Genomic DNA, 12,350 nt, shown 5'->3' with positions numbered 1-12,350 from the left:
TGGTTAAAACAACTTTCGGTCCCATGTACTGAAGAATTTTGAGCTGAGGGGGGCAGAAAATTGTCACATCCTTGGGGATCCCCTTTCCAACAACATCCAACTCTAAATGTTTGCATGGTAGGAAGTCACCTATTTTGAATCAACCTGTTATGGCACACATCTGATGCAGGGGACACTTGAACCTAGGTCCTCAGGACCAGAGGTAAGGACACTACCACTGCACTACAAGACCCTTACAGGGCACTGCATATTTCTTCCTTTGTAAAGCTGAACAAGATAGAAAAGTAAATGACCAATTTTTCCAAACAAAAGACTGGACACCTATTTGATTGGCTAATTTCACCTTGCACTCGTTTGTGCTCTGACTGTACAGAATCGTTCAATCAACAAAAACGTCAAACTGGAGTGGAATCAAGAAAAGAAACTTTCCTTTAATCACGGGGAAAGGGAGGGGCATAATCAAGGTTACTTAAGCACAGGTGGAATCCAACATAATCTGCTTTCTTTGGAGAAATTATAATTGTCTGATGTCAGGTTAGATCCAAGCCAAGATACCTTTCTTTGTGGACAGAGGTTATTAACTACGCAGTCTCACAGTTCTTCATCACACCAGCCTGCATGTTCCTTCTTTATTTTTCTTCAAATCAACCTGTTCAGAAATGTGTCATCTCTGGAACAGATAGGATTTGAGTGAAGGCCTCCTGGCACAGAGTTATGCACACTTCCACTATATCACAAGAACCCCTGTTACTCCTTTCTTAATTTAACCCATTTTTCAAACCAACCTGCTCAGAGATTTTATAACGCACCTCTGGAGAAGGTGTGACTGATCCTAGGTCTCCTGGTCCAGAGGTAGGGATGCAATTACCGTACCACAAGAGAGCCCCTATTCCTCCTTTATATCTAACCAATCAATGAATTAACCAATTAACCTCAAGCACTTACTTAACAACGTGCTTTATTAACACATTCCTCCCTTTGTTTTCAAATAAAAATTATTAAAAATGTACAAAGAATCCTGACCAAAACTAATGAAAACTATACAAGGAGTTTGTACATATAGTAAATTAGACATATAATACAACTGATCAGTAACAAAATTATATTCGTTTCATATTCCAGAAAGTACAATCAACTTCCATATTCCCCCTTCTTTCTATGACCAAAGAAAAACTTTTCATTGCAAGGTGATCCAACTAACAAATGACTTTTTTCATTTTTATTTAGAACTTGTCTCACCACCAGGCAACCCTCTTTGTGGATCTTCACTAATTCCTTGGAATAAGCTCCTTTCTTTGTGAAACACTTTGAAATTTGGTGACTTGCATCAATCCACTTGATTTTGGAAATCTTTCTTTCTAACATTTCCTTAATAACAGCAAGGTCATTCCTCAAACTTTTCTCAGCAACACTTGTTGTCGAATGTATATTATCCCAAAGTGATTGTTGATTCAAAGAATCTTCTATCCAGAAACCTTTATTGGATTGTCCCTTATGTAAGATTTCCTTTAAAATACTGGATAAATATACCACTATCTATTGTTTCTGCAAGCATTATTTCAATAACTGGGGTACTGAGGACGAGTCACCGGACTCGAAACATTAACTCTGTTTTCTCCTTCACAGATGCTGCCAGACCTGCTGAGCTTTACCAGCAATTTCTGTTTTTGCTGGGGTGCTTTTAACTTTCAGTGTTTTGAAGAAGGGTCACTGGACTCGAAATGCTAACTCTGCTTCTCTCTCTCTCTACAGATGCTGCCAGTTTCTCCAGCAATTTCAGATCTCCAGCATCTGTAGTTCTTTGTTTTACTTTTAATTACTCTTTTTGGCTTTTTGGCTTGATGGGCAAGGCTAATATCTATTATTCTTTCCCAGCAAGTTTACGTAAACCCAGCCATACCCAAATAACCAACCTGAAGATTGATATAGAAACATACAAAATAGCAGGAGTAGGCCATTAGGCCCATCACGTCCACTCTGCCATTCAACATTATCCTGACTGATCCTCCACCTCAACATCATACTCTTGCTTTTTTATCCATTCCCTTTGGCACCTTTAGCTTCTAGACATCTGTTTTATTCATGGATCAGAGTATCCCTACAGTGTGCAAACAGGCCCTTCGGTCCAACACGTCCACACCACCCTCAGAGGATCCCATCCAGATGCATCCCTCATAACTTACACATCTCTGAACACTATGGACAATTTAGCATGGCCAATCCACCTACCCTGCACATCTTTGGACTGTGGGAGGAAACCGGAGGACCTGGAGGAAACCCATGCAGACACAGGGGGAACATGCAAACTCCACACAGACAGTCACCCGAGGGTGGAATCGAATACAGGTCCCTGGGGCTGTGAGACAACAGTGCTAACCACTGAGCCACCGCCCCAAACATGCCAAGGTCCCACCGAGATTTTTACATATTCTTGCGTATACTCAGTGACATGGCCTTCCCATCCCTCTGTGATAGAGAATTCCACAGAGTCACCACCCTCTGAGTCAAGATACCTCTCTCCATCTCAGTTTAAAATCCCCTACCCCTATCCTGAGGCCGTGACCCCTTGTTCTGGCCTCTACAGCCAGAAGCAACATCATCTCGGCATCAAGTGTGTGCAGCACTGTCGAAATGTTATATATTTCAATTAGATATCTTTCCATTCCACTAAACTCCTGTTAATGCAGACCCAGTCAGCCCAATCTCTCTTTATGGGAGGAATGCAAACCTGCCATCCCAGGAATCAGTCTAGTGAAACTTTGCTGCTCGTTTTTGGTATAGAGACCAAAATTGCACACAGTACTGTGGTTGTGGTCTCATCAAGGCCCTGCATAGCTGCAGTGAGACTTCCTTGTACTCAAACCCTCTTGTAATGAAGTACCAACATACTATATGCCTACCTAAACGCTTGCTGCATCCTCTAGCTTGCTTTCAATGTCCAGTGTACAAGGACACCCAGGTCCCTTTACGCACCAACTTTATCCAATTTATCACCAATTAAATAAAACACTGCCATTCTTACTTCTTCATGAAGCAGAACACTTCACATTCATCCACATTATACTGCAACTGCCACATATTTGGCCATTTACTCAAATGGTCTAAAATGCCCTAAAGCCTATTTATGTCCTTCTCGCTGCTCAAACTTACACTTAGTTTTGTGTCATCACCAAACTTGGAAATGTTACACTTGATCCCATCATCCAAATCATTGATATATTGCAAATACCAAAGGGGGCAAGGACTGATCCCTGGGGTATCCACTTATCACAATATACTCCTATACTCTCCCTCCTGTCTGCTAACGAATTCACTGAAGCTTTTTCTGTTTTCAATCCTATTAATTTCTCCAGTATTATTTCTTTTCCTGGTACTAATTTCCTTCAATTCCTCCTTCCCAAAAATCCCTTGCTTCCCTAGACATGTGAAGCCTTGATACAAATGACTAGCTTCATATTTTCTGGTCAGCCAAGGCTGGAAATTTGAGTGCGTGTTTTCCCGAATCTAATTTCCTTACTGTTTTATTCTCTAGAAAGACTTCTTCAACAGTAGCATGTTACATCATAGTACTCAGTTCCAAAATGTCAAAACTGGCATTGGGTCTGTCCTGCACATACAACCAGTTTAACTGTCCAATCAAACTTCTCAACTGGTCTGTTTCTTCCCCGGTTGCAAAATCATTTTTCTGTGACAAAATGGCCCTACTTACTGGGATGAGCAAGACTATTGATCCAAGGTCACTCCCAATTTAATCAGTTTAATGTCTAACTCTATATTCTTAACGATTCCTGAAGCCTGACTTTCAACTTAAATCCCTTTTCTATTTTACTAGTCATCATTCTACACATCATTCAAATTCCCCACAGAAAAACATTGATGTGCATCATAAAGATGCCTGCCAGTTTCTCTCTGATACCAGTGGAACATTGCTGGCTCTCTTTTAAGGCGAATGCAACCTACTTTCAAGAAGATAGATCTGAAAAACACCATACCCTCACTGCATCACTCAATCCCCAAATATATTCTTTAGGTGGTTTCAAAAATACTCCACTTTGAAGTTTTCTACCCTGCAAAAATATTTTGTCATCAATTTGACTTACATATCCAGGAGCATGTAATCAATAAAGCTAAGAAGATCTTCAAGACACATTTCATACAGCAAGGAAAATGTACCTTAACATCTTGATCACTATGTTTGACTTTGAAACCCCAAGCCACTGGTCTGGTTCAGCCTTATGCATCTGATCAGAATGCACTTTTTCTGCACATACCGTTCTGTTTGGTAAAACTTGTTGTCCCTTGCCTGGTATCTCAGTGTATATGACAAATTCTTTCCAGCTTTTCAACTCTTTTGTTATTCTTTATGAACTTATCTTCTGATTTGTTTGCAGTGACTGAAATGTTTTGATCATTAGGGCTTCTACATCTCATGATATTCCCAATTTGTTCTTATCGAACTACAACCTTCTTATCTCAATCCAAATTACTAGTGCAAGATCTTCCCCTCCTATGATCAAATATTCTTTTCGCAAGTTGGCCATGTTCTTTTCTAGATCCACTTTCTGGTCTTCTATATCCTTACCTCATTTTGCCAATCCATGGATTCTACCTTCTGTCCCATATTTAGCCAATGTTTGTATTAAGAAGGCTAATGGAACACTATCCTTTGTTACAAGAGGAATCACACATAACAGCAATGATGTTAGCGAGATCACATTGAAATACCGTGAACAGTTTTGGTCTCCTTACTTGAGGAAGGATATACATGGAAAGGAGACTATTGAGATTTACTAGATTAATACCTGGAATAAGCAGATAGGATTATGAAGAGAGGTTGGACAGACTGGGTTTGCCTTCAATGAAACAGATTTATTGGAGTCCGTAAGATCGAAAAGAGATAAGTTGGAAGGAGAGAAGATGTTTTGACTTGTGGGTGAGTCCAGAACTAGAGATGAGCATTTTTTAAAAATCTCTCAAAGAGTTATGAGACTTTTGAACACTGTGCTTCAGAAGGTGGTGGAGGCAGGGGTCACTGAACATTGTGAAGACGGAGTTAGATATATTCTTGTTAGGCGAGGGAATCAATGTTTGTCAGGGAGAGGTAGGAATGTGGAATTTGAAACACAAACAGATCAGCCATGATCATATTTAATAACAGTAGAGGCTCAGGGACAGAATGGCTTACGTCTGTTCCTATTTCGTATTTTCCAGTGGCTGTCTATTTAACTGTGGTTTTCGTCCATTCACAGGCCCCTTCTGGCTTATAAGTTACTTTGTGAAAACTTTCAGTGCATTGCCATCCCAAATCTAAAGCGGAAAGAACTTTCAAATTCCCAAACCTTATTGGCCCTTATTCTTTAAACAATCTGAGTAACAGATAAACTGATCCACTCCACACACTGTGGATGTGTATCCACTTTCCAACATGATGCGAGTGAATGAGTCGGTAATAAAATGCTCACTACTGGGCTGTAGTTTCTTGTAACTAGTACAATTCCTTCTTTCTGATCATTATCACTGTCTTCCAGACCTCCCGTGTCTTGCACAGTTCTGAAAACTTTGCTATTCCATTTACGACAATTATTCCATGAAAGCATTTCAAGTTGCATCCAAAATAACCGTTGAGCACAACTCAGGCTTTCCTCGTGTTCATTTTCACATTCTTGTTCCCCAGTTCCTCTTGCCAGGGGTCTCACCCAAGCCATGTACATGTGACTACAACTGTCCCCTTGTTCCCATGGCCAATCCTTGCCCTTAACATCTGTGAGTGGAGGCAGCAGGAAGACCATGACCCACGCTCTCAAGTGACCTGACCTGCCAACACAGGCCCTCACAACCCACGCCACCAATCGTGACTGCCCTCCACCCCTCCAGACTGACCCCTTCGCAGACAAAGGACAGTCCATGACCGCCCCCCACTTCCCAGGAGAACAGAGACACAGTCCTCATGTGCAATACCATCCACAACCAGACACTTGATCAAAGCTGAGGATGCCCTTGACAACCATGTTCAGCACCACCTGCCCCCACCCCCATCGCAACCTCTGTGAAGTTGGGCTGATAACAAGCAACAAACAGCATCATTTGAGAACTTGCCATTAGCTAGTAAGAATCTTACCACACTGCTTGAGAAAAGCGGACAAGATACAGAGAGGTGGCCTTACTGTCAAGATGAGCCTTGCTGAACATCTCGCCCAATCCTACTGCTCACCTCTCCAAAGCCCATACCATTGAAGTGCTGGTAAGATTCTAGCCTTAAATTCCAATCTTCACCTTTAGCCAACCATCCTCTCCGAACAATGTCAATTCAGATCCAAGTCAGTTGGTGAAACAAAAACTCCTCACCTTTCTTTGGGGGTACAGTTTATTGACTACTCAGCCTTACAACTCCTTCCACACATCGTTCCCATCTGTTTCCCCTCTAAATCAATTAATTAATCAACTAACCCCAAACACCTGCTTAAGTAATTGCTCACTATCCTCTGCGGACAGACCACAAACTTGGGAATTTTGTGGCGCAGCTAGCAGCTCCAGAAGGGTGTAATAAAATCCCTTAACAGCTTGGTTAGAAACTATCTACACACCACAAACGTAGAGTTTGAATTAATGCAATCATGTGAAATAAGCGGTTTCAGCCATTTTACATGAGTGTGCTTTGTTAATGACTTTGTGTTATTCATGTTTTCGTTCTGCGAAATTAACTGCATGAAGTCTGCTGGCGTTTCATTTTGGGAGTAGGACAACAATTCCTTTCCACCACCCCCACCCTGCTTACTGCTTCCTTGAAGAATTGATGCTCTCTGGGGTAAAAGTCCTTACGTCCCAGCAACCTGACATTTCCGCGAGTCTTGACGGACCTGGAAGTCAAGCTCAAGCCCACCTTCGATGCACTGCCACACAAGCAGAACTGGTTACTGGATAACCACAGGCAGTGAAAATCCTTGCTGATTTCCCCAGTATCCACAGATCGAAGGCACAGAGGCTAACTGGAGTGATTCCCATCACAGTTTCAGCACTGACCGTCCAGGTCTGAATGAAAGGAAGGGAATAATTTCTTCCTCGTTGTGGCACTCGAGTAATCTAACTCAAGTCGTCACAGACCAGTTAATACCTAGATTACATCCAGATTAAAACAGTCTGCTTTGTCCCAACAATCCAACCTAGCCTTGGAACAGCTGTGTCTCTTTTGCCCATGTAAATATTTCCTTTTTTATTATTACCAGCTCTCCTCTTTGAAAGAGCATACTAATTGAGTGGCAATTTGAGTTGCCTTGGGGAAACACTTGAGTCCATCCCAAATTCATTTCACATCAAGCCCCTATTATCTGCAGAGAGAGAGGGGATTTTCATTTTGAGGTCAATTCAAGCCTCGATCTCAGAGATGACGGGAGAATGTTCTACCCCTGAGTGTCACCCAGTCTCTCTCTATTTATGCTGCTTGATAAAAGACTTTTGTGATGTAACATCTTTCTCACTGGCTGTCCAGCCATTGGAACCACTGTCGGAACAGCACTTCAAGCTTATCATGCTGAGATATGACAGCGCTGAAGAATGAAGCAACTCTACTTTGTGCACAGGCTCAATACTGAGCTTTGTTAGAGAGGGTGAGGTTTAAAGTGGTAGACGTGAAACTTTGAGATCCCCCGCGTAGTTATGACAAAGCAGCCCAATCTATTCCAGTACGGTCAGCTCTTTTTTTTAACTTTTAACGTAACCACAAACCACTATGGCTGGCAGATAAAACAATATTTTCATAATGGATCAAAAACGCATGACAGAGCAGATTGTCCAGAAGTGCCACCATTCGTAATTTACATCAAATTTTGGCTCAAATTAAAGCATCATTTCTCTCTGAAGGAAAAACTTGTCCCTGTGCTAATATTGCACATACATATGCATACACACATTCATATGTATACTTGTACTCACATAGACATGCTACACAAGTGCGCGCACACACACACATACACACACACACACACGCGCACACGCACACACACACGCGCGCACACACACACACGCGCGCGCACGCACACACACACGCACGCACACACACACACGCACACACACACACGCACACACAGAGAGTTTTCCACATCGAATGCAGTGATGCTTTTCATATCAACAAGTCCAGTAAAAGACTAAGAAACATTGGAAATTCTGAAATTGATCCCACTGGTAAAATAAAACCTTAGACACTGGTTTTGTTTCAGTGAGCTAGTCTGTGAAAATGCCACTTTGTAAAGACATAGCAAATCTTCTGCAAGATCATTCTTTAAGGCTCCTGCTCTTATCAGTCATTCCCACAATAAGATTCTCAGGGAAGACAGTGCTGAAAATGAAGTCCCTTTGCTCGAGTGTTACTGAACACCGATGTTCCCAATAATAATGGAGAGGTGAATCTATAAATTATCCTGGGCATTCTAGTCTGCACAAGCACTGTCAAATGTGTATTGTTGCAAGCTTAGCTAACTTGGAACAAGTTGAGCACCACCTCTATGTTCCGGGACATCTCACCTCCCATTCCACGGCTTAGAACTGCCGTGCCAACACTCAAACCTGGATGAATCAGTGCGCTATCATTGGTTTTGTACGACCAGCACTTATTCTGCATCCTTCTGGGGGACAATACAAAATGTTGCCTGCATTCCTCAATTTTGGCTGATATTCTGTCTGGCAGTCTTTCCCAGATTATCCAAATCCTCAGCGGGTGGCGGGCTTTCCCCAGATATCCGATGGAATGTCCTCTTCCTCCTTGGTCAGTTTCTTCTCCCTGACATCTGGATGGCATTGGCCATTGTTTCCCCCATGCACCATGTATGCTTCTGTATCACAACCCAGCAATTAACCTCAATGTGTGGGACATATTACCAAGTTTCACCAGGTTGTTAGACTACAGTGTGCCTCGCAACTAAGCAAATCTCATCCTTACCTACCATCCACATACACGCTCATTCACATGGACGCATTCATACATACTCAGGCACTCTGTCAGGATGGGGCCTTTTCTTTTCGTTCATGCCTCTCTGTAGCCTAGAAGCAGTCACACAATTATCACAGATGAGACTCGTATTGATCTGAACATTGGGTTATCCAGGCCTGTGCGGTCCAGCCACTCACTGCCTCTGCTAACTACTTGTCAAGGTGACTGACCAGGGCATTCCTATGATATAGTGGGCAATGCCTAACAGTAGGTAAGTGAAAAGACTGGATCTGTTTGATAGCTGGCCATTATGCCATAAAGTGCAGCAATGACATACAAACCAACAGAGACAAAGATGAGGTGGTTAACCATTATCTTTCCAACATAATGGGCCGTTCATGGAAGAGACTGCTTCAGCTTTGAATCAGTGAAAACAAATGCAACTGTGCCAACATCCACCAACTCACAACACTGGCACATAATCTCCTGTCACCTCTGCTGTAACATCTCAGGATCGGTACTGAGACAATTTTGTTTGTCATTCATACAAATGATTCTGATGAGAATATAAGAGGTGTGGTTAGTAAGTTTGCAGGTGACACCAAATTTAGTGGTGTAGTGGTCGGTGAAGAAGGTTATCTAAGATTACAAGGAGATTTTGATCACTTGGGTCAATGGGCTGGAGGAGTGGCAGATGGAGTTTAATTTGGATAAATGTGAGGTATTGCATTATGGTAAAACAAACAGGGCCAGGACTTCTACATTTCATTGTAGAGCCTTGGGTAGTGTTGTAGAACAGACAGGCCTAGGTACATAATTCTTTGAAATTTGCGTCACAGGTAGACAGGGTGGTTAAGAAGGCGTTTAGCACGTTTGCCTTCGTTGTTCATATCTTAGAGTACAGGAGTTGGGAAGTCATGTTGAAGTTATACAGGACATTGGTGAGGCCTCTTTTGGAGTACTGCGTGCAGTTCTGGTCACACTGTTATAGGAAGCATATTATTAAATTGGAGAGGGTTCAGAAAAGATTTATCAGGATGTTACTGAAAATGGAGGATCTAAGATATAAAAATAAAAATATATTTTTAAAAAGTGGGACTTTTTTCACTTGAGTGCAGGAGTTTGAGGGGTGGCCTTATTCAGGTTTGTAAAATCACAAGGGGCATAGATAAGGTGAATGACAAGGGTCTTTTCCCTAGGATGGGGGAGTTGAAAACTAAGGTGAGAGCAGAAAGATTTAAAAAAGACATGAGGGGGCGACTTTTTTTTAACAGAAAGTGGCTCGTGTGTGGAATGAACTGCCAGGGAAAGTGGTGGATGCAGGTACAGTTACAATGTTTAAAAGATACTTGAATAAATTCCAGAATAGGAAAGGTTTGGAGGGGTATGGGCCAAGCGCAGGCAGGAGGGACTAGTTTAGTTTGGGAACATGGTTGGTGTGGACTGGTTGGGCCAAAGGGTCTGTTTCCATGCTGTATGACTCTATGACTCTTTCTCAAGTACCAATCCACAGCCTGTTTCCAAGAACTAGTTTTCCTGTCCATGTACCTCATGCTAGTTACTGAACTCCTGTCCATGTACCTCATACATGTTCCTCCTGCTTATTGAGAACTGGGGAAATCACAGTGATGGGAATCTGTGTGCCTGTGAAGCCAATTCTTCATTAGAAATGGGTAGGAAGTGCCAAGTGATAGGCATGGCAATGGCAAAGACACCCTTCCCTTCCAGTACAGCACACCTCATTAAACCATTCCACTGCCTCATGTTGGTGTGGTGCAGGTTGAATATGGTCAGTTTTAATACACATCCCACCTTCAGCTGCCTTCAACAGGAAAAGACAGGGTAGATAAAGATAAACTATTTCCACTGTTGAGAGATTCTAGAACTAGGTGGCATAATCTGAAAATTATGGCTAGTCCTTTCCATTCAGGAGAAGATGTCAGGAAGCATTTCCACGCACAAAGGGTTGGAGATGTTTGGAACTCTCTGACACAAACGGTAGTGGAAGCTGGATCAGTTGTTGGTTTTAAGTCTGAGATAAATCATTGTTAGTCAAGAAAAGGGATTAACAGAGGCAGGTTTATGGAGTTAGACCACAGAACAGCGGAACAGTCTTGAGAAGCTGCAGGCTGAATGGACTACTCGTGTTCCTATGTCCCCATGCCATTCAGTGTTTGAGCTGTAATTTATGTTTCTCATGGTGGGGGGTGGGGGGGAATCAAAGATTTTAATTTCTTTTAAGAAACGACAGCAATCCTAAATATCCTGACCCCCTTCGGAGCGAATCAGGTGCAAATATGGAACAATCTCTTGAGGTTCCGACGAGAAACCAGAGCCGCTCCCAATGGGCCTGGATCCAGCTCCGGCTTTTCTTTTTCTTTAAAAAAAACAGACCACCTCTGCCCTTGCGAGGTAGGCTCGAGCCTCGGGCTGCACTCACCGGGTGGACGTTCCAGGAATGGGGCGGCCAATGTCCACCAGGACACACCAGCAGTACCCAGTCGACTGATGGCACTGCACGGGTTTGTAGAGGCCTGCCCCAGCGCACTCGGGAATGAAGATGCCATCTCGAGGGTACTGCCGGCTCTCCTCCAGGGCTGTCTGCCTCTCTTGGTCGCACGAAGGCTTTTCTATTTGGGAAGAAGCAGAGAGAGAGAGAGAAAAAAAAACGCTTGTAAATTTGCTTTGATTTTTCTTACCATCCAACTACAACTAAGGTTTTCTTTCCAGCTGCCAGCCTTGATCTTATTTTAGTTCTTTTAGCCAAATAGCTTTCACATCAGACTAACTTCCTTTCTCCCCACTTCCCAAAGGTTACAACATTTTGCTGGCTTATGGGCAGTGCATTGGGTCCGAGAGAAGTGGGTCCGTTGTTTCTTGTGTTGTTAAACAGACACAGTTCAGCAGGCTCCAATATTGGGTCCAATAGCAGGAAAAGAATGGCAGAAATATGAGCTCCCTCCCTCCAGCTGTACAGGGTGATTAGCTCAAGCTAACGGCACATCTTTATCAAAATGGGGCAATTTATTTCTTTCGCCCAGAGTTAGGTTCGAAAATGCCTCTGTGACATCCATGACAGGCAGTTTAAGGGGACATCACAGAAACATCTACGCCTAGATTCTCCATTGTTCCACTTGATTGTGCATGTTAAGATTTCGAGCACAAACCTGCCAGAAGTGCAAACCGATGATGTTAAGGTGTGCAGACAGGACTTGAGGGGCCTCGGTAGAAGCAGGGCCCCATACTGTGCTTTTTCCTAATTAAGGGGAATAAAGCGTAGAGAAACCAAAGGGGAAACAGGGCAAACTCAATGCCAGAGATAGTAGGAATTGCAGATGCTGGAGAATCTGAGATGACAAGGTGTAGAGCTGAATGAACACAGCAGGCCAAGCAGCACCAGAGGAGCAGGAAGGCTGACATTTCGGGC

General features: G+C 42.9%; 1 protein-coding gene across 5 annotated transcripts in view; it reads right to left on the bottom strand.

The window, feature by feature from the left end:
- smoc1 (SPARC related modular calcium binding 1) overlaps positions 1 to 12,350 on the bottom strand; it is a 234,822-nt gene that overhangs the window by 113,459 nt on the left and 109,013 nt on the right. For all 5 annotated transcript variants that reach the window (XM_048600257.1, XM_048600258.1, XM_048600261.1 and 2 more), the window contains exon 8: positions 11,364 to 11,553. In XM_048600257.1, coding sequence (XP_048456214.1) covers positions 11,364 to 11,553 — 190 coding nt within the window. The remainder of the gene's footprint in view (positions 1 to 11,363; positions 11,554 to 12,350) is intronic.

The sequence above is a fragment of the Rhincodon typus genome, chromosome 8 (genome assembly GCF_021869965.1).
Source record: "Rhincodon typus isolate 14 chromosome 8, sRhiTyp1.1, whole genome shotgun sequence".
NCBI lineage: Eukaryota > Metazoa > Chordata > Chondrichthyes > Orectolobiformes > Rhincodontidae > Rhincodon > Rhincodon typus.
Note: the sequence above shows the minus strand (reverse complement) of the source record. Positions and strands in the feature narration are given on the sequence as shown.